Source organism: Penicillium argentinense (genome assembly GCF_028826775.1).
Source record: "Penicillium argentinense strain IBT 30761 chromosome Unknown utg000005l_segment0_segment0, whole genome shotgun sequence".
In the NCBI taxonomy this organism is placed as follows: Eukaryota; Fungi; Ascomycota; class Eurotiomycetes; order Eurotiales; family Aspergillaceae; genus Penicillium; species Penicillium argentinense.
In genome coordinates this window covers 1641884-1666772 of record NW_026622664.1, presented here as the reverse complement: position 1 = coordinate 1666772, position 24889 = coordinate 1641884, and the positions used below count along the sequence as shown (strand labels likewise).

Below are 24889 nucleotides of genomic sequence, written 5' to 3'. Positions count from 1 at the left end.
CGAGGTCTATTCAGACGGTTATCCTCAGCAGGCTGTGATTAGAAGCAGCGAATTTTTGAAGTCGGACCCGAGCGACATGGGAAGGGGAATCGGGGAATCGAATGCCATGCGCATGCAAAAGAAGGTAAGGAGATGACATGACCGGCCATATTAAAGAGAACAGAACGGAACTCTTAAAGCTTCGAACCATTGGGCTTCTTTTCGGGTAGAGAGCCGTTCAGGATGGGGGAGAGATTGCCCAGGCTGGAGAGCAGCTGACCGACCTCGCGCTCAAGCGAACGCACCTCGGTGTGAGGGTCATACATGCGGGCCTTGATGTAGTTGTCCAGGTCGGAATCGCTCATCTTGCGCAGAGCGGTCTCACGGTCCACGCCATCGGCCTGGGCAGCCCGCATCACCATGCGCGTCACGACAATGCTGACCTCGCGGATGCGAGTGATGTCGGGGTAGAGCAGGCCACGCTCAATCTCCTCGGCAGTCAGAGCGGCGGAGAGGGCCTCGCCAGAAGTATAAATCATGCTGTCGGTTACACGGACGGTCTTGAACAAGATGCTGCCCAGGCCAATGCTCGGGAAGACGTACATGTTGTTAGCCTGTCCAGGGCAGTAGGTGCGGGCCTCGCCATCGGAGTTGGTGAAGGTCATGGGAGGGAAGGGGGAGCCTGAGGCGAAGAGGCAACGACCGTCAGTGTTCTTGACCGCGCTCTCGTAGTCACACTCGGATTTGGAGGAAGGGTTGGACAGGGGGAAGATGATGGGGGCGGTGTTCCAGTCTGCCATCTTGCGGAGGATTTCCGGGGTGAAGACACCACCCAGAGTGGAGAGACCCATCAGGATGGTGGGATGGACATGGTCGATGACCTCCTCCAGAGACTTAAACTGCTGGCCCTTGTTGTCCTGGCGAGCAAAGTAGACCTTGTGGCTGGCCAGCTTGTCACCACGGTCAGCGGTGACTAGACCCTTGGTGTCGACAAGGTTGAAGCAGTTCCGGGCGTCCTCCTCGGACATGCCCTCACGAATGAAGAACTCAACGATCTGCTTAGCGACACCGACACCGGCCGAACCGGCCCCGAGGAACACGGCGCGGTGGTCTTTGCAGGGCAGGCCGGAGCGCTTGACAGCGTTGATGACACCGCCAAGAATCACCGCACCGGTACCCTGGATGTCATCATTAAAGCAGGAGTAGGAGTTCTGGTACCGCTCGAGTGAGGGGAAGGGATTCTTAAAGTCCTCGAATTGGATGACAATACTAAGTGAATAAACTCCGTTAGTCCACGCGCCCTATCGGAATAGACTAGACCATCCGGGGAGAGGGAAGAGTGAGGTGAGTGTGAGGGGAAGGAAGAAATCGGGGAGTAGATCAAGGTGATTGGGCCACCCGGGATTTCGCTAGGGGCAACAGGTGGGGAGCCAAAATGGCCTAACAAGCATACTCATAAGCAAAAGCTCAAGAGTACCACTTACCCAGGCCAGCGCTCGGTGAGAGCAGCCATCAGCTCGTCCAAAAACTCTTGCTCCTCTTCGCGGGAGACCTTGTCACGGCGGCTGCCCATGTACAACGGGTCATCCCGGAGAGTCTTGTTGCTGGTGCCCAGATCCAGAGTCAGAGGCAGGGTGGCCTCGGGACGAATTCCCGAACAGGCCGTGTAGAGAGTGAGCTTTCCAATGGGGATACCCATACCATTTATCCCCAGATCTCCCAGTCCGAGGATGCGCGAGCCATCAGTGATACATGTGATCTCCACATTAGGCTGGGGCCAATTGGCAATCACGGCCGCCAGACTTCCCCGATCTTCCCAGCTAAGGTACATGCCTGAAACAAAAATAGTTTATTAGCTCCGGCTCTATTTCGCTACTGGGAAACAAAAGTTCGTGACTCACCCTCGGGCTGCTGGTAGATCTCCGACCACCGTTGGCAGGCCTCGCCCACGACTGGAGTGTAGATCAGGGGAATAAGCTCCTACAGGAATTTTTATCGTTAGCCTTGTTCTTGTCTTCGCGTTGGCCAATCTCCCTCCAATCACATGGGATCTAGATCATCGACATACCCTCAAGTGGTCAGTGACCAGACGGTAGAAGAGGTGGACATTGTTCTTGCGCAGAGTGCTGAGATATTGGAACTTGTCGATATCGGTGTTCTTCAGACCCAGCTGGGCGAGGCATCGAGTTTTTTGGGTCTCGTAGCTCTCGGAATGGGGAGGAGTCAGGCCGTATGTGCGCAGGTATTTGCGAATGTAAGAGGGGTTGGCAGTGTCATGGTTGGCGTATCTGTAGAAGTAAGATGGTCAGTCACTTTCTTTGTCTTCCTTCGTGCTTTCTTTTTTATGCTGAATTTGCAGCTTGAATTGCTGTCCTTCTCCTTTTCTCTCCCCGACGATACAGGTGTTCACGCAAGCGCAAATGTGCAATGGTTCCGTGGCCAGATCCACGGGAAAAGGTAGAACAGTAGGCAAGAACCTCATGGTCATAAAGTTACATGTCTGGAGGGCACCACTTACGAGGGAGTGGTAGAATGGTTTATGAACGGCGTCGCGTGGAGAGGCCGGCTTCGTTGAGTAGAAAATCGAGCCATTTTGTCAATTTGTGTCTGTCGAAGAGCGGGCAGCTTACTCGTCACGGTGACAGTGGACGAAGAATGATAGAAAGCAAGTGTAGTGGGAGTGAAAGGAATGAGCGGGCCGTGTTTTATGTATAGAGACACGGGCTAACAGGCGACTCGAGCTTATCCCCTGGTATGTTGGTAGAGCCTCGGCACACATTTTCCCCTCCTACTGATCAAGACACAGTAGAAATTTCAACCTGCCCAAGTAACACTGCATCAGTAGGCAATGCTGCATTTCTTCCGGGAGCAGACTCCCGGAACTATTTTCTCTCCCAACAGTAGAGGAAATTCCGGAGATATGGGGCGTAGAATTGATCTTGGCTTAATATGACAACGGCACATACAACTAAGAGATAATGTGAGAGTTTCCTTCCATTGCAAGGCGGGGAATGAAATGTGCAACAACCGAATATGATCTTTCACTGTGCATGAAACTAGAGATGACGCTGGGACGCGTGGGAGAATTACAGTATTGGGAACATTTCGTGTAGACCTGGCCGGAGGGCCCTTTTTTCATATGGATGTATAAAACACCATTTATGAGCAGGAAATTACCTATTTAGGCCTGTTTATGCCTCAAAATATTACCTAAGAGGGTCAAGATCAAAAATTGGACCCTCCTTGGCGTCTTGGCGGGTCTAAATTGAAGGTGAGTACCAGGTTTAATTTCGTGTTTCAGTAGCCGCTACGCTGTAACTAAAGTAGTATTAAAAATACTTGCTCGGTCAATCAATATTAGTGGAGTTTTAATCGCCCTGAGAAGCTACTCCGTAGTGGTGCCGGATCCCTCCACCACTCTACCAGAGTACGAAGTACTCTCATCGAGCGTATTTTCTGCTTGGTCCGCCCAATGTCACGTGGTTGTTTTTGGTTGTCTGATCACTAATCATAAAAATCTACGGAGTAGTTACGACACACCTGCTACACCCAGACAACCTCATGTCTCAAAAATGGTATCCTTTTAGACTATGTTATCGCATATTGTGAGTTAAAGGAGGATTTCTAGTACGTTAGCGTGCCCTAAATTTATAATTCCAACGTCAAACATATATTTTATGCTATAGGGTCAATATTACTGCGTAGTCAAAATCTAATGAAGCCAAGAACTGAAATTGCTAGAATTCACATATGATGAGATGAGGTTATCACAAAACCAGAATATTGTATGTGATATTCGCCCGACAATTCCGTTAAAACAGGAAGCTTATCGCGTTCGGCATTTCGCCACTTCCAACTCCGCTTTGCCAACTCCTTTTTCAGTGTTTCACCACCCTCCCGTTTCACCGCCCTGTCTTTCTGCAAAACATCTGTCGCAATAATTAATCGAGAACGTCATTGAAAGGAGTCGGGCGAAATCAATTTGACCCAACCGTTGAGGAAAATCAATCCTTTAGGAGATATCTAAATGTGTTGATTACAAAGGCATTGAATCACTTGATTATTGGAAATCTCTGAACATAATTTTTGGTAAGTTGCTAAACGAAATCGCCGAAAGAAGTCATTGGAGTCGGCTATTCGAAGTCATCGAAGGGATCGTTGAGAGATGTCTAACTTGAATGACGTGTTTCAACGATTAGCTTCAACGACATTAACTAGATATTCTCTGAAAACCCTCCTTTTGCCACTATCGTCAACGAAAGCCTGAGCTTCAACGATCCCTTCGGTTTTTAATTCAAGTTTTCCACTAGTTGATACTTTCAACGACTTTGGATTCATTTAATCCAAATATTGCCTTGATCAACGCCTAAAATGCAATTGTTCAGCGGTTCTTTTATTTCAACAACTTTATTGAACTAATTCAGCTAACAAACCCCGCATGAAATTTTCAACAACCCTTTCGTTGCTCCCCTCCAGTTTAGATGCCACAACGTCTTGAAATTCATTGCTCCGATAGTAGCTTTAAATAGTCGTCCAACGCTCTTGCTCTAAATACTTCAACGGCTTCCTTCATTCAAGCCCTTCAACAACTATCTAAATGTCTTTCTGTCAATGGCCCCGAGAATAAATTTCCCCAATAATTGTTAGTTGTTGAATGCTAATTGTTAATGGATTTAGTTATGTTGGCATCACCAGCTAGGTACCGAGTACACGGTCAAGTGAACAGTGTTCGTGCTCCTAAAGCAAAAGTTGATTGATTGATGTATGTAGATGATCTCCCTTCCAGGTCAGGTTGGAAAATACCCCTGAATCCCATACGGCGGGATTCGCGGCTTAGCGCAGGGTTACTGTCGGGACATATCCTCCTTGGATAACATCCCTTGCTTGGTGTACGCATTCTTGTGCTGGGCTGCGGCTCCGGTGTTGTGACCGCCGAGGGCCGGCGTGTGGAAACCAGGGTTGTTTTCCAACTGGAGGAGACATCTACATCTATCTACAAGAATCAATCAACTCTTGCTTAGGAGCATAAACTGTCCATTTAACTGTGCAACAATTGATGGACTATCGCATAGATGTTGTAGGGAGAAAACCAGCGACGGAATGAAGCGCTCGCATGAGGCCTGAGAAATCAGGCGTGGAGAAAGATCAGAGTGAGATTGGCTCATTGAGCATCTTTTCACTGAACAGCCTCTGTTTCCTCTATGAGACTAGTGTTGGCGCCTGTTTTCCGAGGCCTGCGTCATTCATTATTTTCAAAATCACGTTTTAGATGGCAGAGACTGGACACATATCTCCTACACAGATGTCTGCCAGCTTGATTCTTCCAATACGTATTATTTTGATTCCCCATGACCTTCTTTGATATATGCTGCCGTGTCCCTGGTCCCGAGCACTGTAGAGTGTGCGATTCTTCTCCTATTTCGACCTGCCTGCTTGTCAGACTGTCATCGAGCATCTCCCTCTTCAATATATAGGACATACGACTCAATGGTTAGCTATAACTTAATTAAAACAACCTACTCCGTACTTGAGTCACCATGCCAAAAGCCTCATATTAAATGCCATTTTGTGCAACGCTATATATCAACAACCACCCTACCGTTCTCGACGTTTTCGTGTCTGTAATTCTAAGCGTCAGAAATAACATATACTGTGTCAATCTCAAAATACTAAAGTGATATGAACTGCTTTTACTGTTAGGTATTTCCTTACTTCGTGATGACCTGAGGATGTACAGAGTCTTGCACACGTATGACGATTAGATGAATGGATCGTCTTTCTCTAGGTCAAATGGCACATATTAGCTCATGGATTCGAGGTCTCCTGTCAAATGTACTGGACCATATATTTGATACTTGTCAGTAAGGAAAGAAAAGAGGCGAACTAAATGAACGGGAGAGCTGAATGGCTTCCTTGAAGAGGAGGCAGATGAAGTTATTCAGTAAAAGATGTCGGGATAGGCCATGATGAGTCCAAAGGAAAAGTTAATAGAGAAATTGATCTTTGCGAGCCTGTTCGAAAATCTGTGGGAAGAAATAGGTTTACGGAGAGCAGATATGTTCCAGCTATAGGTACTCCGATGATCCTTTGGTCGAAATGGGGAAAGCTGGGTAAAGTGAAAACGAAGTTTTGGTGCCATGATTTGGACAACTCTGACGACGAAAACAATTCTTTACTCAACAGCCGCAAGCCATGGATTTGATATTCCGAGCGATTATTCTTTTTCTCGGTGTGGCGATTGCCTGAGGGACCGAGGCAGAGTTCAACCATAGCCGCAATGCATGATGAGTAAACAGCGGATCGAGAGAAAGTGGCCCAGAGCCTTTTCGGCCCCAATGGCATGCCGAGCGATTCACCAGCACCTCGTCGGAGTAGGCTCTAGTAGGGGTCCTTATTCGGCGCAACCAGGCCAACTGATAGGCCCCGATAAACGGTGGTGGGTCGCGATAGGGTCTCCGATAAGATAGCATCCAGCAGGTCGGCTTCACTCATACAGTAGGTGATGGCGGCCTCCTCGCGGCGGCAGGGGCCGGGTTTTCGATATGTTATTCGGACTACCGATTCTCTCTCCTGTAGGGCTCTGTTGAGTATCACGGTGGCTGAACCTTATGGCAGGGATTGGGAACAGATATATAAGAGGCATCTGGCCCCTGTAATAGATCACTCCTTAAGTCAATCAATAAGATTCAATCAGACAATCACATATCTCAACATATCTCAACAATTGGGCCTGCGAATACGAATATTCGTGGAGATCTGTGGACTACGAACGCGTATGCGAATAGCTCGAAATATTGCGAATATGTATTCGTGCCGACTCCTACTCTCCTGTGCGCATCCCAGCCAGATCGGCACTCTGAGAAGGGGAAGCTCTGAGGGGTGCTACACGAGGGGTTCAATTTTTGATAGAGTGCTAAGTCCGCGGTCAGCAAAATGACAATACGCCCGTGGGCGGAAACCACGAGCAAAGTAGGGCTCCTAGATATCCTCAAGAACTGTCGAGATGCTTCCAGTAGACTGGGGAACTTGGAAGAGCGCCTTTTGTCTAGATTAGGTTTACATTGTTCAGCCGCCAGCATAACGTTCCCGCCACATTGAAATGTGTCAGAGCCAGCTAAAAGCGTACGAACTAGTAAACATGGTGGCGAATGAGGACTGCCGGAATCATCAGAAATATGCAATTTGATCGAGAAAGGAAAACCTACGAGGGATGTACAAAAAGGCAGGTTGGGCTATCCCCTGGCTGTGTAACAAAATATTCAAGTTACCATACTGGAACCCAATCGTTACCCGCATATTACATGCAAACACAAGAAAAAACGTGGGATGCATTTGGGCTAATCCCATATCACTGTAATGAAACCTCAAAATTGGACACATGGGAAACTGTATGGATAGTGGTGACGAGCACGGTTAGGCACGATGATGGAGCGATGAGGAAGGGGGCAATTGTCCTGGTCGAATCTAAGTCATCGTTCTCTTTAACCACCAAATCTGGAGGTGCTAACCAGCAATATTTTTTTGAGTTTCTTTTTTCTTCCCGGTATCGCATTATCACCCTTCCACTCAAGCAAGTGCTTCCATCACTTCCATCACCCGGCTATCTAAGAGTACTGTATATTTTCCAACCATGCTTCACATACCCTTCTGTTATTGTTGCGAATTGCGCTACGGATTGATAATGCAACCTGAATTGCAAAGCGCAATGCATACTCCACATTCGGTCGCCGGATCGCTGGCCCATTACCAAGGCAAATAGAAAGCCTAGAAAGGGCTAATAGAAGTTAGCAATAGCACTAGTCTGGTGTGCACCTTCTGAAACTCACTCTGGACGAAAATCGCCTCCTCAAACTGGGACATGACTAAGGGTTCAGATAAATGATCGGAGGGAATATCGATTGTAGGCATATTCCCCTGTATATGAATCTCTTTCTCCAGGTGTGGCAGACTCCCCTGCGGTCCTGTAGGATTTCTGGGAAACGATGGCGTTGGCCAAGCAGATACCAGCGGATGTACTTCGGAAATTGGAGAAGATGTTAAGTGAATCATTCCGAACGGCAACATATTTTGGTCATGATGAGGCGGACTGGGCGGAGGTAGGCTTTTAATCCATCTGGTTGAGACAGGTGACAGCTCGGTCGAGTCCTTAGTAGTTGGTAATATTAGGTCTGGTTGGGCAAGGCCCGCCTGAATAACAGGACTGAGGTTGTTTTGCGATGTCGAATTATCGCAAGAGCCACTTTTACCATTTATAGCCACTGTTTCGGCGTAGCTATCACACCCTGACTTGGCGAGCGAGACACACTGCTTGGTAACTTTTTGCAGGGCTGAGGCGACGTGTGGATACCTGCCAAGGAGGCCTGCCTCTAGTAATAGGTCACTGAAGGAGAGAAACAACTGGCTGAGTTGTTCAACACCGCTTTCTAGCACATTAACACGGTTTTGCAGAACTACAATGGTGTTCTGCCTCCGAGTCCTATAGGCTTGCTGCGCCTCTCGTAACTGCTTGCGACGTCGCTAAACATTATCAGCAGATGCCTGATAGCAGATATCACTCTCAACTAACCTCTGTTCTTCCGCTGTTAGTGATACGAGGTCGTCCGCGCGTGCGAGTTTCGTCTGCCTAGCGTCCTTTTCAGTTAAGTTTTCTTTGTTACGCCGACTACTATGACCTACCATGGAGACAGTAGTAACTCAGGAGGTGGGTGTTGATTTGTTGTCAAGTTATATGCAAGAGAGAATGACACGGGGACATTTTATCAGCCCAGGGTGAATAAGTCAATCACGGAGGCTGTCAGACTAACGGCGTTGTTGAATAATCCGAAAAGTTTGCCGAGGGCCGTTCATGAATGAGCCGGTTGATAAGCCCTATAAGGCTCCGGAAATCCACATATCGAGGATCGCCATATAGTTTTAGTGGTGGGCCGTCATTCAGCTTTGGATAAGATCGCAGCTCTGAACCCGAAGGTAGTGATCGGCGGGCACAGTGATCCGAACAGTTCCTTTGGCCCGGATGCCATCGACGACACTAAGGCGTAATTCGAGAATTTCAATAGAGATTCGGAGGAGTCTAACATCCTCGAAGAGGTCTGTCTATTCACGCATTATGGAGATATATCCTACACGGCTGAACCCCAGGTCACTCTGGGGAGGAGCAGCACTTTCATATTTTCTGCTTGGGTTTGATGTACTGTACATTGTTGCTCTTCCCTACGCTTTGAATCTACAGAGTAGGTTGGCAGATAAATCGATCTTATTCCCTCGATTGATGATAATTGTGCCATCTGGGGAGAATTGTGGAAGGATGTATTGTCCGCCATCCCACAGGTTTTGGCTCGCATCATCTTCTGCAATGCTGAAGCAGCTATTCGATAAATATCTTTGAAAATAGGTGACGTCAGTCTGAAGGCGAAATTTGCAAATAGCATAAATGGCAATTAGGCCCCGATAGGCCTTGAGAGGCTCTAAAATCATTATCGGGAAGTGTTGCGCCCAACAAGTACGCACGATATATATAGTGCTGGTAGAACATTGACAATTGTTGGAGGATATGGTACTCACGTTGTTGACACATCAACTTTCTTTTCGATTTTCTTCCTGCCTGGCTTTCCAGGATTAAGTCTCGACGAATATCACCGTGAATATCACCATGACCTTCTAGGGTGCCACCTAGTCGACATAGTCGATAAGCAGCTCTAGATGCGGTGTCCAGAGTCTGTAATGTTTTTTGTCCTTCCGGTCCTCCCAGCACCAGTCAGACTTATGTGGACACGAGCGGACATTACATCGCATGAGCTCGTATACGCCTTCCCTAGTCGAAGGTTGTCCAGTGACCTCTTCCTCCGCCACAATGTGCGCCTCACGTTCAGCTAACATTCTGCTGGTTGCAGACACACGTCCTCTCTTTCCGAATTTTCCTGGCGGAGGCATGGAATGGCCATCATCATCTTCCCTATAAGTGAAGGCAACCTCGATCGTGAGCTTCTTTCCTATACGAAGTAGTTTGCTCCATTCACGTAGCTGCTTCTCCACTGGGGCATATTTAATGTTAATAGAATTATAAAGCTTTTCCAGATTTGCTTGCGAACGTTCGTTCTTTTTGACCGTAACGGACGTCCCTTCCGATCTAACTCGCTGGTGACGCTTTTTCTTTGCTTAAGCATCAAGCAATGCAGTAAAGCAACAGCAAGATGCAGAAGGGAGAAGTTGACACTTTTCCAGTTCAGATGTTGCTTTGTTGCGGTGTTTGTTACCTTTGTTTAGAATCCTCTAGAAATTCCAGGCTTCTAATTTTAGGCATTTGTATCTGTGATACAATCTATAAGAAGGGAATTGGTATTCTTACTGGTATGTGCAGAACATGTGATTTATCTGTACCATGTGATTAGGGTTTGAAAGAGTACGTCTATGTTCGCGGCATGGAAACCGATGTCGGGCGCTTCTGTACGCGAAAAGCGCTAAGTAATTGATTCCATGTTCAATATAAATTGATACCAAGCTTCGTTGCAAGACTTCCACGACGTGGATGGTCAAGTTATTTAACTGTGACAGTGGCTTTGTACCACTAGTCATCGTGATCTGCCTATTTAGACCTTGCTAAAAGTGATGATTCATAGACTCTGGGGAGTTTTGATATACGAGTGCTGGTATAATTAAGAACAAAGTGGACATTCATTACCAATTTCTTGTTGGCTCGATCCTGAAGAAACAACTGCAGCCCGAGGCGCAAAAATCGTAAATAATGTGCGCGACTTCAAGGAACCTTTAAATATGTGCAAATTGTCGCCTTTGCACACTTTGATTGAAAAACTGCCAATGATAGCGTTGAGGTAGCCAAAAATTGCAGAAGTAGTAGTCATTTTCCTCAATCGGGAGTGTTTAGATGTAATTTTTGCTCCGGTGGTCGGGTCTATGTAGGTGGCAGCAGCATTTCTAGTAAGATTCAGCCCGTTCAACGCCAATCTTACCTCTCAGATGAGATCAGCGCCAAATGAAGGACAGGTTTGAGTCTCTTCGGCAAACCTATGATCCCCGCTCTGAAGGTAGTCTTGCAGTGTGAGTGTCAATCCGCTCCCCTGGAGTGATGTTTTGTGATGTTAACTAACAGCACGTAGACTAGATGTCCGAACAAAGTCAGTTGTGCGACATATCAGACAAAGAAAAGATACTCCCAAAATAACCAATAGAGAAACCCAGATATAACTAAAACTATTAAAGATAAAACAAAATAAGTACGAACCTAGTTAAATTATAAGGTCTATAGGCACTCTATAATCCATCTCCAACTCTAGCGAGCTAGTGCTAGTGCTAGTGGTAAGGCTCAAACCTGAAATCAAATTCGCAAGCCCGAGCGTCGGCGTGCAAGAGTCTCAAAAATGAAGTAAAGAACTGCTGAATAGTTAGATCTGAGCACAGATAATGAACTAATGAACAAAAAGAGGAAATTAAATTACTCACCGGCAGCAACAATACCACGGACAGCTCCGGCCTTGACACTTCCTCCGCCCAGAGTGAGGATAAAGCGTATCCAGCCACATCTCAGCTTACGCCCACCTCGATCGAAATCGGGTTTGAGGAGAGCAGTAGCCTTGTATCCGCTCAACTTACCCGCGTATGGAGGATATCGGACTGATAGGATACGCTCGAGCCAGCTCGGACTGGAAGTGATAGGACGGCGATGAACCCACACGTCGAAGCTGGCACGGCCACGATAAGCACCATGACCACTCTCTCCGACACCACCGAAAGGCAGATTCGGCATGTGCAGGGCCCCGTCGTTACAGGAGGCGCCGCCGGATCGAGTAGATCGTAGAACTAGAATGTATTATTAAAAATGTCTCCCAACATCAACATCAAGTGAAGGGAACTAACTGTGCTCAACATCTGCTTTATTTCCAAATGGATGGAGATTCAGAGGGGTGCTCATGAGGCCATTAGCTAGCTCGATAGCCTCGTCCAGACTGTCCACTGGGAGAATTGGGATAAATGGACCAAAGCTTTCCTGCGAGCACAACGAGTCATCAATCGAATTGACCAGGACAACTGTCGGTTCGATAAAGAGTTCTTCCTCATCCATCATGCCGCCCATTACAACCTTGCCGTGGGTGTTCTCGAGCATTAACCGAAGTCGCCGGAAGTGATCTTTGTTCACGATACGTGAGAGATCCGTTGAAAATCTCGCTCCATTAGGGTAGAATTCCTTGTAAGCCTTTTTGAACTCAGTGACAACCGAAGACAATAGTGGTCTCTCAACCAGTATGTAATTCTGCGATGTACAGAGTTGACCAGCGTTGAATACCTTTCCCCAAAGCAAACGACGTGCTACTAGCCTTGGGTTCGCCTTTCTAGACACAATAGCAGGGTTAATTCCGCCCAACTCGAGGATAACAGGAGTTAAATGCGGTGCCGCGGCCTTGGAGACGATCCGGCCGACATTAGCACTACCGGTAAAGAATATTTTATCCCATCGCTCTGCTAGCAATGCCTGCGTCTCGGGGATAGCCCCCTGAATGATTTGATAACATGAAGGATCAAGTCTCTCAACAATCTTTTGCATGACAGCTGCGCAGCGGGGAGTGGTTTCGCTTGGTTTAATCACCACGGTATTGCCCGCAGCGATAGCCCCGATGACTGGACCAAGTGTTAGTTGGAAGGGGAAGTTGAAGGCGCTAGGTAAGTTGAAATAGTTGTAAGTTTTCCTTCACAGCCTGTTTCTTGCGGATAGAAGTCCGGAATATAATTGCAGAACTTACCCAATAACTAACACACAGCCAAGAGGGTCTTTCCTGATCTTCGGGTTGAAGAATTTGAACATGAAATCAATATCAGGAGCCTTTTCATCTTTCACCCAAGTATGCAAGTTGCGCGTCATGAATACGATATCATTCAGGAGATATCCAATCTCTGCCGTCTCTGTTTCAAAGATGGGCTTGTTCAGATCCTGAGTACAGGCATCGATGATTTGCTCCCCGTGATCTTTGATGCTTTGCTGAATGTAAGTTCTATAATTCACAAATGTTCTATATAGAGCAAAAGCAAGGTCCAAGGGACTTACGCCCAGTAAAGTTTGCGCAGCTGCATCAGACGAAATTCGACATCGCGTGTCTTATGGTCCAGAAAAGCCTGGCGGGTAATCGACACGCGTTCGGGGATGTCATCGAGCGGCGTAAACTGCAGTTCAGGAAGATTGGCGCCCATCGTGGGTTTGGCGATTGGATTTTCAGAATGTCAAAATTGAATTGGAAAACTGGAAATTGCGAGCTTTAAGGTCTTAAGTACTTGAAGATGCGGGCTTGGAATAAAAGTATGGGTTTTTTTTCACTTTACTTCCAGACAAGACTATTATCCCGAGGTCTTTCTGTTGGTGGACTTACAAAATTTCCCTAGTTATGTTTTCTTGTTTCATCCAACCCAAATTTGGAGTGTTTAGTAAGCTCTAATCAAGAGATGATTATTGATCATAAATTTGATTGCCAGCCTCGGCCCGGGATGAAAGAGTGGGTATTTGCCACAGCTCGAACTTATGAGCAGCTTGGCAACCCCCTTGTGTTTTAAAACATTGCTTTTCTTCAACTTTTCATTTGGATCAAGAGCTCTAAGAATTTTTGCAGAGGGAAAACATCTCAAAGTCTATGAGCAATGGAACCAGCTCTTTCACTAACATGGCTTCAAGTATTTCTCTATAGTTCCCACATACTACCAGATCTATGCTGATTGTCCCACAGATTGAGGAAAGCCTTGGTCACAGGCCACAATTCACAGGAGATGCATTGTCCATGAGACTGCAATACAAGACATTTGCAGACCAAATCAACGGTCCTTGTACGAAGTCCGCAAATCTCAGTATTGGTAATTGACGACATGTGTAACAATTTTTCTGGGTAATCCCAGTCCTAATGAACAACAATACAGAGAATATAAAAATCTCGCCTCATGTGACAGCAAGGGTGTACCGTCCTGTGAAGTCGGAAGGAAGCCAGCCATTGCCCGTTGGCGTTTATTTCCACGGCGGTGGATGGTGCTGTGGTGACTTGGACACCGAAGACCCTTTCTGCCAACTCCTTGCTGAAAACTTGCCTTGTGTCATTGTCTCGGTGGAGTACCGTTTGGCACCTGAGCACAAAAGCCCAACTCAGCTTGAGGATGCCCTTGAAGGCTGGAACTGGGTAAATCAAATTTCATCAAGGCTTTCCGACCATGCTGATAGATTTCAGGCACTCAGAAAGGCTTCAAAGCTGAACGGAGATATCCAAAAATACTTCGTCATCGGGCAAAGTGCTGGAGGCCACCTAGCCCTTGCTTTGGCAAACAAGCTTGTGAACTTGAATCGCCAGGGCGAGGTCCGTGGTATAGCAGCTATGGTGCCGATTGCTGCTCATCCTGACCATATTCCCGCTGAGTATGTCGATAAGTATCGATCATTCAAGGATTGCGCAAATGCGCCCTTGAATTCAGCCCATGCTATGATCGAGTTCTTTGGTTTGTGCTCATTCTACGAACATGTTTAATTATGATTAAATCTGACTTAATCCGCTGTACAGATGCCGTTGGAGCGAGTCCGCAGGACCCGGAGTTTTTTATCGTAAACAGCACCAATTTCGACAAGTTTCCTGCAACTTATCTAAGCGTTTGCAATGTTGATCCCATTCGCGATGACGGATTAATCATTTATGACGAATTAATTAAGGCCGGGTATGTCCTGCCCCCTCTTGGCCCTACTGGTTTACTGAGCTAACCACACGAGGTAATCATAGAGTTCCAACAAGGATTAACCACTATCTTGGGCTACCTCACGTTTTCTGGGCTTTGGGGTGCCCTACGCCAAGTGGGACCTTTCTGGGTGATGTAATTGATGGCATTAACTTTGCGATCAGTTCATAGGACTTCGACACAGAAAAGACATGATCTCTAGCACGGAATTCATCGTTGGCGCTCTCTGATTCTCTAACAGTTGGGCCTAACTTAGTACCCGGAATGCAGCTTGGGCTTTTCATCTCGTAATTGCAGCTTTTAAAAGTTCAAAAGTCGCGATTCTAGTCGATAAAACTCGGTCAAACATGAGATGAGTGACTTTTACGGACTACTCTCAATGGCAGCATAGTTGTGCCAAGTGTAGTCATTTGTGGTTTGTGTTAGTTGAAGTTGCCAACGTGTATACAACACTCTATTCAAGACGCACCTTGATTCTCAAGATTACATACCTTTGTGCTACTCTGCACTACTCACTTTGGGGTTCTTTTAATAACGCTTCGTATCTTCCTTTCTCCAATGCAACCATTTAGAATCAATTACGACCAACGGACCACCTGGATATCATCATAAACTCTAACCTCTCCACTCCCTTCACCATTAGGTCGGCGAATTTGACAGCAGTTGTCTTATAAGATGCTGGTGCAGTTGTGGAAAAGTTGCCTAACTAGAGAAGGTTCAGCATTTCCGGATGGTAGATGATTCCTAGACTTCTCTGGATATAGTCGTAGAAGCAGTCAGGACGGCTTTCCGCTTCAGAGCGTATCAGGTTCTCTGGCCTATATTGCACATTGCCGAACCGTTTACTCATCAATCTAAATCCATTTTCTTGAATAGAAAACTGATTCGAACGACAGACGGCAGTGATAATGCAACCAGCATGGCGGAGTTGGTGTAAGTAGACCGCGCCAATACTGCCGACGCCAAACAAGAGAACGTTGGGTTGTTTAACCATTGCTAAAAGAAACAATTTTCTTGTTTAAATACCTCGGTCATTTTCACGGTCTTAAATTCACGTCAAACTTGTATGGCGGATGAACCCCGATTTATGCGAAAGTGAACAGAATGAACTAGTCAGGTAAAGGCCTTCGCACCAGTTTAATGAGCTTATGATTCTTTCCGAACATGGATCATTAAATTGCTGTCTTGGGCTAACCTATGGCTATTGCCTGCCTATTTCTAACCTATATATTCAAAGCCTGAGAAAACATTTGACAGCTACTGCTGCACACATAGATCACTGAGCTTCCTTCTCACTCTACCTCCTCACATATCCTTCACAAGAGAACTACTTCTTTCATCCTCCTAAATAGGGCCGATGGTCCTATAATCCAAACCTCGCAGTTGAAGTAAGGTACTTTGTGCCTTCGCAATGCATCAGCTGACCAGTTGTGATGCCGTAGTCACCGCATCTACCCACTATCATTGTTTATGCCTTGTGTAGAACATTCTGCGTTTGGAAAACAACAGCCTCCTTGGGGAGATACTTTGCGAGCAAAGCTGTATCCCAGTAAAGCCAGACTTCCTTGAAATTCAATCCATCCACAGCATCGGCGAGGTCAGCAGGGCCGATGGTAGAGATCCAGCTGAGTGGGATGCTGACAGTCGGCTCTTCGGTCTTGTTTCCAGGAAGCCAGATATTGCGGGTCCACTGGGTCATGATGGTGGTTGTACCGTCATCATTTTTGACTTCCCAGAGGTTGTGGAAGTCGTGTCGCAGTCTTTCAAATTGTCCGAAAAGACGCTTCATCCACGCCCACATCTCATCTCCACCATTGTACTGGGCGTTGTTCTGGTTGTGGAAAATAACGTTTTTGGAATAGAATCGCAAGCCAGATCCGTGGTTGAAGCCATAGGAATCAACTGTATCAACATATTGTTTGAAAAATATTTGAGCTGGGGTCTCTGGTCCGGACTCATCCCAAGTAGGGGCGGAAACACAGCTTATCAACTCAGGCATGATTGGAAAAAAAAAGTGAACGAAAGGAGATACGGGATAGAACGAGAGCTCTCTGGTTTGATCTGGATTGATATCTTGATATTCGCAAGCATCTTATAGTCAGTTACACCGAGAGCCAAAGAGGTCCGTGCTGCAATTTCTTGATTCTAATATTGCCGAGGCGCAAGTCTTTCACCTCTTCGTAATCCGTGGGACATTACTCCGTACAAAGCCGAGTTTTCAATTTCCGATGACAACACAGATTAGAAACTACCGTGGGTCAAAAAACGGACACCCGGGTTCCCGAGGTCAATGATCAGTAATCCCTCGCCACCTTAGCTCTTCACCGATATTTGGGTCAAAGTTCCATTGCACTTTACCCGGCATTTATATGGAGACCTAAGAACAATTTTTAGTTTATGTGTGCCAAATCTCCCTTCATACATCAAAGTTGATTTAACTCCAATTCTCGACAATATGGGTCTCGACTACAAAGTATTCACCAGCAGACGTCCTGGCGTGAATCGGTCCACACCTGCTGGAAACGATCATCTCAAGTGGGTGCCGACCACTTCGACCTTGATTTTCGGAGAAAAAGATGCGGTGCTGGTCGATACCCAGTTAACCATGCCTGCTGTCACAGAGTTGGTTGACTGGGTAGTAGCCACTGGGAAAAACCTCACGACGATTTATGTCTCCCATGCCCACGGCGATCATTTCTATGGTAACGGTGCCCTCCTCGAGAAATTCCCAGAGGCAAAGATCGTGGCTACGCCAGAGACTGTCTCTCGGATGGCTGAAGCCATATCTCCTGAAGGCATGGACGCCTTTTGGAGAAATCTTTTCCCTGGTCAGATCCCGGAAAAGCTTGTGATGGCCACCCCACTCGAGCAAGACCACTTCATGTTGGAAAACGAGCGATTGGAAGTGGTTAGATTGGGCCATACAGACACAGATGATACAACGGCTCTGTGGGTGCCTGCAATTGGCTTGGTTGTTGCGGGCGACGCAGTCTACAACAACACCCACCCATTCCTTGGAGAATCGAAATCTCAAGAGGCCAGATCACGCTGGGTAGCAGCGCTCGATAAGCTTGCGACCCTTAAACCGAGAATTGTCGTTGGCGGTCATAGTGATCCATCCAAGGATTTCACCCCCGATGCCATCAAAACGACCAAGGATTATTTAAATGACTTCGCGCGACTGGATGCACAAACATCCACCGCCGAGGAATTATACTCCCAAATGATGGAATTGCATCCCACTCGATTGAATGTCGGCTCGCTATGGGGAGGTGCAACGCTCGTGAAGAAATGATTCTATCTGTGATCTCAATGTTGGCTGAGTAATCAGCGGCTTAGTTAACTAACGTAGTTCCCAAGCGAGCCGGCCACCCAAGCGAGCCGGCCACCCCAAAAACACATCTTAAATGCGATAAATTAGCACTCCATATCTCAACAACCATCGACTAACTTTACTTGAATATTGGCAGGTAGGCTTTACTTAGCATAGGGATTAATATATCCTAGTTTTAAATATTTTAAAATGATCGCCTTGCAACGTTACAATAAAATACACTGTAATTTTTGTATTCTATACATAAATATATGTATGTCTCTCTTCTAATTAGATTTTATATGTCAAAACCACGCCAGTGGGCTGGTGACGCTATCTAGACCATCATGTCCAAATATGGTATTCTAAATCGATGTTTTTGTTGAGATATGTTGTGGTATTTTATCGCATTTACTATGTGTTTTGGGGTGGCCGGCTCGCTTGGGTGGCCGGCTCGCTTGGGAACTACGTTAACTAACGTAATTCCCGCCCGAGCGAGACACCCGGCCGACCGAGACACCCATCACCATTAGAAATTTCAAAATCGATTATCCCAACCAACGCCTATCAATTTAACTAAATATAGCGATTTTTACATGAATTGATCTTGTGGCCAATCTCCCTACACCCACTACACCTAGGCGGAGCTCTCTTTACTGGTTGATTTGCCTGAGTAGGCAAGTCGCCCTGTGTATGGGAATCTATACTGGGTACTTCTGCCAGCAAATCTAGCTGCGTAACTAGCTGTAGGCCCTCTTCAACGGTCAAACCCTCTTCGCAGGGCACCTGTTTATGCGACCGATTGCGCTTCTTGACGGCCTTCTCATTCGCTGCGCGTAAATTCGCATTATCCTGCGCAAGTAATGCAGTATTGTGTAGTAATAGATAGTGACCCTTGATAAGTCGATCCAAGATAGCTTTTAATGGGCTTGGAGGACTATTTAATCGCTGCCTTAGTAGATCCTTTAACATAGAAGCTTGTTTGAATAGCTGAGTAACGGTTCTAGGTGTTTTTGGTGTAAATTAGCTAGATCTGCTGCTCGGCCAGCTGTATAGTGGTGTAGGTGTTCGTAGAGAGATATTAAGCTTTGAAAGCACTCTTTCTGCATCGACTGGTACTAGCCCACTGGCTGTAAAGCTATTCTAAATAATAGCGGGCTGTTGGAAGGCCTCTAGCCGCGCACGTTGGTAATCATCCAAGAAATCAAACTTGTCGATATGGTTATATCCGCAACGCGCAAGATCGCTTATAAAGCGACTGTACGCACGCTTAATAACTGCAAAGCATCCAACATCAAGCGGTTGTAGTAGATGCGATGAGTGCGAAGGCATACAAAGAGGAATAATGTTGTTTTCTGCGCAGATTTTGTCGAATTAGGGTGTAAGATGGCTCCCATAGCCGTCAAGAATCAACAACTGAAACCGGCCTCGTACACGCGAATTTGTGTGTGGGATAAAGTGTTTTTGTAGCCAGCGAAGACCTATCTCATCGGTAGTCCAGCCATTATTCGAGACCTCAATCCGCCAGTCTTTTGGTAGGTTATCAAACCAACCAGCAATAGCTACTTTGCCTTTGAAAATCACACATAGCGGTAGCAAATAGCCATCTGCACAGATTGCTTCAATAGCAGTAACCCATTCACGATTTCCTGGCTGTAGTATCGATCGCCAACCGTAGTATTCAGCTCGTATAACTACTTTCTGTGCAGATATAAGACCCATTGCAAACCCAGTCTCATCAAAGTTGTAGATATCCTCTGCTTGTATACCGTTCTCGTCAATAATACGTTGTACGGTCGTAAACCACTCTTAGAGCGATTTTGGATCTTCATTCAGTGCACGCTGATAGTCGTATCGTCTAGAGAAGCGTGATCGAATCTCATCGCGTCGATTTATAAAGGTTGATGACCAATTCTTGCCAACAGTAGGCGGAGGGTAGCTACCACGCGCAGCCAGTAGGATATTAGCCATCTCTCGTACAGTAGCCGGCCTAGGTGCTGCTCCACGTGAATCCATAGAAATAATCCATTCAACAAGTGAATCTTCTTCCAATTGGGTCAATTTATAGCCGTTTGGGCGTATATCAACGCGTGAAAGACGTCCTTGGGCGCAGTGGTGCAGTGTTGCAAGCAGTATTTCGTATAGCTTCGCTGCTGCGCGAATAGATTTGATACGGCCATTTTGAAGATCATCAAGGGCTAGTAAGATCTTGCCCTCTCGATTGGCTAATTTCTGCGAGGATTCAGAGCGAATTGGTGGCATGGTAGGTAGTTGAAGTTGGCATGTAGGTAGGAAGACGCGATTTTTGATGGGGTGTCTCGGTCGGCCGGGTGTCTCGCTCGGGCGGGAATTACGTTAATTAACTAGTTAACTAGTTAGTTAATTAACTGTTGGAGCACCTGAATAGTCCTGCACCTCATACCTCTGTTTGACCGTGTCCACGACACGGGGCGCCCCCCTTTTTGTTCAACATTAACTAACTAGTTAGTGTACTGGGGAAAATAGTCCGCAGGGTATCGAAATAGCGGTGTAACTAAAGATCCATGTGATATATAAGACTACACTGCGTGCAGAAGCAGAGAATCAGCCACCCTCTTCTTCTTCTATCTCTAGGTCTCCTCTCGTATACCCCCACTACCCCCAGTGGCATGGATCTGTTTCGCAGACAGGCCCCCCGCTACACTAGTTAGTGCACCGTGATTCGGTATTAGCTTAGGATAGCCAAGAAAACATTATGAGAGAAGGTCTTTTCAAATAAATTTGTACGAATAATGCATTTTGCTGTTACTTACAGGTACGTACGTAGGTATACTGCTAAGTGGCAGAGATTGATCTTCGCAGACTTCTCACTATGATTTAGAATCGAAATTTGTGCATCTCAAGGTCTCAAAGTAATCCTAAGCCTCAATTATTATTATTCGTGTCGTTGCTAGTTTCTTGTCAAATACATTGCAATTTTGAAATGCGCTAAGACAAGCCAAAGAGGATGGCACTCTGGTATTGATGGTCTGGGTTCAATAAATGTATTTATTGGAGCGAGAAAACTCTATATGCAACAAAAGGAATGTCACCTCCAACCCTGCGCATGAAACCTTCGAACTCAATCTAAACTTGATGCGCCTGTCGCGTCTCATGAAGAGCCAAGCCATTTCCCCAAAAACTCAATCTGTCCTTGAATGTTCTGTTCAAAATAATCACCAGTATAGATATCAAAATGACCTGCGCCATCAATAGACAAAAGCTGCTTTGGCTCTCTAGCCTTTTCGTAGGTGGCCATCTGAGATGCCGTGGTGACAAGGATATCATTACTAGGCACAACCATTAACAGCGGAGTGGGCGAGATACGATGCACCATAGCCTGTCCTTCAAACGCAATCATATTGAGCTGTGTCTGAACCGTAACAGAATTCTCCCAACGACCACCGCAATTGTGCGAACCGCACACCTGCTCATAGGCATGAATACCGGGAAACATGGGAGTAGTAGTCCCTGACTGCGCGGCTTCCAAGGTTTCCGCAATAAGTGGAACCCTTTCTGGTTCTGATCCCTCAGTGATACGAGCACGCTCCTTCAAAATGCCCGGGATACGGTCTTTGAAGGCCAAGGACCGCGTCTCTCCAGAAACTGCAGGGCACTGTACGATAGCAGCTTTGATTCGTTTGTCCACAGCGGCTGCGTATAGAACATTTCCTCCGGAGAAACTCGTGCCCCAATACACTATGCGAGTATCATCGACACTAGGGAATGATGTTGCGAAATTGAACGCATCGTAGTAGTCGGCTTGTTGGAGGGTCGGGTTTGACTCTTGTCGCGGTAGTCCATCACTGTCACCCCAGTTCCGATTATCATAAAGGAGGACATTGTACCCCGCTTGCTGGAATCGATCCGCGAAATCCGGGAGCCAATAATGGCGGACACCACCAAGCTATTTGGGGCAAACGGATGACAATTAGCCAAATTCAGAAGAAAAACCAATATCTCAATATCTCATGGGATACGCACCCCGTGTGTCATAATCACACATGGCGATTTCTCAACTTGGGGATAGAACCATCCCCGGAGCACAGTGCCATCACAAGCTTTAAATTCAATGGTTTCACGAGCGAGGACCATTGCTACAGAGATGTTGATTCTTCCAGGTGTAAGTCGAAACTGAAGATTGCCGAGTCAGCTGTTTGCGAACGACAAATATATCAGCAAAGGCGATGATATGTTACTGTCTTCCTGTTCTTTTGCGAGCCTCGGTTTTAACGTAATTCACTACCGAGTCGCCCACCCTACCGAGCCGCCCGCTCCGCTCGGCCCCTACCATTATTTTTGAATATTACTCGACCACCAGGAATTGTATGAAATTGATAAATATATCAAACTAAGCCGGGCAGTGTGTTCTCTTATGCCCAAGAGTATTGCAATTCGAACAACGCGGCGGCGCTCTCTGAAATGTCGTTTTTCCTGTCCCACTAGGACCTGCCGTAGTAGTATCATTGGCACGAACATATTCCTCCTCCCACTGTGCGCGCGTACAACCCTCCGATCGACCAATATTTGTGCCAGGAATTGCTTGTTTCTTCTGCTGCTTAGCATGGGTAGCGTGCATTCGGTTGATATCAGCTAAATATAGCGTTTTTTCATGCATACTAGAGCGCGCGCTCTTTGCTAATTGTTCGATTTGCACCAAAGCTCTCTCAATATTGGTATCCAGCGCTAATTGGCGAGCTTGCTGTAGTAATTTGCCAATTGATCGTGTTTGCCGCTGAATTTCAGTAGGCTTTTGTGGTGTACAGGGGATAAAACCACTGCTGCCGCTCTCTCCTGCCCTACTCCCTGGGGGAGTAACATTGATATGGATATTCAATTTTTCTAATACCCTCTGCGCAGAGAGAGGTAGAAGACCGGCGCCAGCAAAAGCATTTCGAATAGTTGATTGTGTGTATGCCTTTGTGCGCGCATAGGGGTAATTGGACAAGAAATCAAGCTTGTCGATGTGGTGTATACCATCCACTATCATTGACTGAACCAATTGACCATATTCTTGCTTGATAATAGAGAAACAACCTACATCAAGTGGTTGAAGTAGGTGAGACGAATGTGGCGGCATACAGATAGAGATAATATTATTATCTCTACATATTTGGTCAAATTGAGCAGTCATATGGCTTCCATGTCCATCCAAAATTAGGAGACGCCACTTGCCCTTTGTATAACCATTAGTCAATGGTATAAAGTGGTTTGTTAACCACCGAAGGCCAATTTCATTAGTCGTCCATCCATTATCGCTAACCTCAATATGCCAGTCGCGAGGGAGGTCAATTTCGGAGGAAAACCAGGCCGAATTGTAGGTTTTCGCTTTGAATATGAGCACCGGCGGAAGCGCCCATCCACTCATACAAATTGTTTCAACTGCCGTTACCCACTCACGATTCCCCGGTTGGATTTTAGCCCTTCGTCCATAGTAACCAGCGCGAGTTACTACTTTAGAAGTGCTACAGAGGCCCATTGCGAAGCCAGTTTCGTCAAAATTGTAGATATCGTCTTGGTGGATACCGTATTTGCAAATAACCTCTTGAATAAGGTCAAACCATTGCTGAATTAGCTTTGGGTCCTCACAGAGAGCACGCTGATAGTCCCTACAGCGTGTGTATCGTGTATCAAGCTCTGGCGTGCGCTTAATAAATTTGGTGACCCAATTCTTGCCGACCGTGACCGGAGGACCTTTGCCGCGCTGAGATAGTAGCAAATTTGCCATCTCTCGCACCAATTCATGCCTAGGAGCAATTCCACGGTCGTCCATAGAAAGAACCCAATTCTCTAGCGATTTCTCCTCCAATTCAGTCAATTTATGGCTGTTTGCGCGCGTGGCAGTGCGTTCAGTTGTGCCACTGCGGCGACCGCGGAGGGTAGTACGAGGAACATCATATAGGTCTGCAGCGCGTCGGACAGTCAATTTTTCGTCGTTTTTGAGAGCCTCTATAGCAAGTAATAACCTGCCCTCTTGGTTCTCACGCGTATGGACGGTAATATTGCGAATTGGTGGCATGGTTGCCGGATGAAGTGGTAGGAAGGGATAGAAATACGCGTTCGCGGGCGGAGCGGGCGGCTCGGTAGGGTGGGCGACTCGGTAGTGAATCACGTTACAAAGTATGAGTAATCCAAAATCATCAGCCTCCTTGAGCTATTGATTACGCTAATTTAGCCGACCGAGAACTCAAATCATCAGCCAAGACATGAGCCAAGATTTTCATTATGCCGAAACAGGGATCGCGGTTGCTTTCTTTATTTTGATTGGTTCACGTGTGTCCAATAATATTAATTATATTCGATTGACAAACTAACCTATACAGAATCAAGTTGGAATATGTGGTGAGGAATATAGACGCTGCAGTAACCTCCTACGAAAATGGCTTTCCAATCGTTCAATGTAATTTACGCATCACGAAACGATAGAAAGCAATACAAAAAAGCATATGTTCATCCATGTGTTGACTGCATTACTCGTCCTCAGTAATACAAAGTCTCACGTCGAAAATCGTAAAATAGTTTCAATCCATGGATGGAGATGTGTTACCATGTGTCCTACGACGCAACAGTCACCTGAACAGGAAGAAATTTCACTTGAATTTAAAATTTAAAGGAAGCATCCTTTTTTCATATTTCTTTTGTTTTATACATATATATGTTCCAGAAACAATGAGTGGTAATATGGTTAATCACCGTTTCTTTTCACTGCGTCCAGGTTACTCGAGAGCTCTAGAGTGTTGTCAGCAAAGCAGCATGTATACGCAATAAAGAAGCATGCAATTCAGTTATCGACGGAAGTTCGTGGATATCCGCATACGCTATCATTCAACGCCCTCTACTGCGAAGCTTTTTTAACGGAGGAATCTAACC

The 24889-nt window shown here is 46.3% G+C and overlaps 6 protein-coding genes across 6 annotated transcripts; 2 read left to right on the top strand and 4 right to left on the bottom strand.

The window, feature by feature from the left end:
• Positions 1 to 173: 173 nt before the first annotated feature.
• On the bottom strand, positions 174 to 2571 carry N7532_005414 (NADP-dependent malic enzyme; the record flags this gene model as incomplete). The annotated part of the gene is made up of 5 exons (XM_056617908.1): positions 174 to 1248; positions 1464 to 1812; positions 1881 to 1959; positions 2048 to 2267; positions 2498 to 2571. 5 exons carry the CDS (start codon positions 2569 to 2571, stop codon positions 174 to 176), a joined length of 1797 nt encoding a protein of 598 aa, XP_056474067.1.
• Positions 2572 to 11311: 8740 nt separating this feature from the next.
• N7532_005413 (aldehyde dehydrogenase family protein) lies at positions 11312 to 13176 on the bottom strand (the record flags this gene model as incomplete). Its single annotated transcript, XM_056617907.1, has 5 exons — positions 11312 to 11367; positions 11437 to 11793; positions 11851 to 12647; positions 12732 to 12962; positions 13034 to 13176. 5 exons carry the CDS (start codon positions 13174 to 13176, stop codon positions 11312 to 11314), a joined length of 1584 nt encoding a protein of 527 aa, XP_056474066.1.
• A 509-nt stretch (positions 13177 to 13685) lies between these two features.
• On the top strand, positions 13686 to 14859 carry N7532_005412 (alpha/beta hydrolase; the record flags this gene model as incomplete). Its single annotated transcript, XM_056617906.1, has 5 exons — positions 13686 to 13827; positions 13891 to 14144; positions 14193 to 14457; positions 14520 to 14670; positions 14733 to 14859. 5 exons carry the CDS (start codon positions 13686 to 13688, stop codon positions 14857 to 14859), a joined length of 939 nt encoding a protein of 312 aa, XP_056474065.1.
• A 1297-nt stretch (positions 14860 to 16156) lies between these two features.
• On the bottom strand, positions 16157 to 16687 carry N7532_005411 (uncharacterized protein; the record flags this gene model as incomplete). The annotated part of the gene is made up of 1 exon (XM_056617905.1): positions 16157 to 16687. The coding sequence occupies one exon, from the start codon at positions 16685 to 16687 to the stop codon at positions 16157 to 16159; it is 531 nt and encodes a 176-aa protein (XP_056474064.1).
• Positions 16688 to 17143: 456 nt separating this feature from the next.
• N7532_005410 (MBL fold metallo-hydrolase) lies at positions 17144 to 17983 on the top strand (the record flags this gene model as incomplete). The annotated part of the gene is made up of 1 exon (XM_056617904.1): positions 17144 to 17983. The coding sequence occupies one exon, from the start codon at positions 17144 to 17146 to the stop codon at positions 17981 to 17983; it is 840 nt and encodes a 279-aa protein (XP_056474063.1).
• A 3148-nt stretch (positions 17984 to 21131) lies between these two features.
• N7532_005409 (alpha/beta hydrolase) lies at positions 21132 to 22114 on the bottom strand (the record flags this gene model as incomplete). Its single annotated transcript, XM_056617903.1, has 2 exons — positions 21132 to 21926; positions 22004 to 22114. The coding sequence occupies 2 exons, from the start codon at positions 22112 to 22114 to the stop codon at positions 21132 to 21134; spliced, it is 906 nt and encodes a 301-aa protein (XP_056474062.1).
• Positions 22115 to 24889: the final 2775 nt, after the last annotated feature.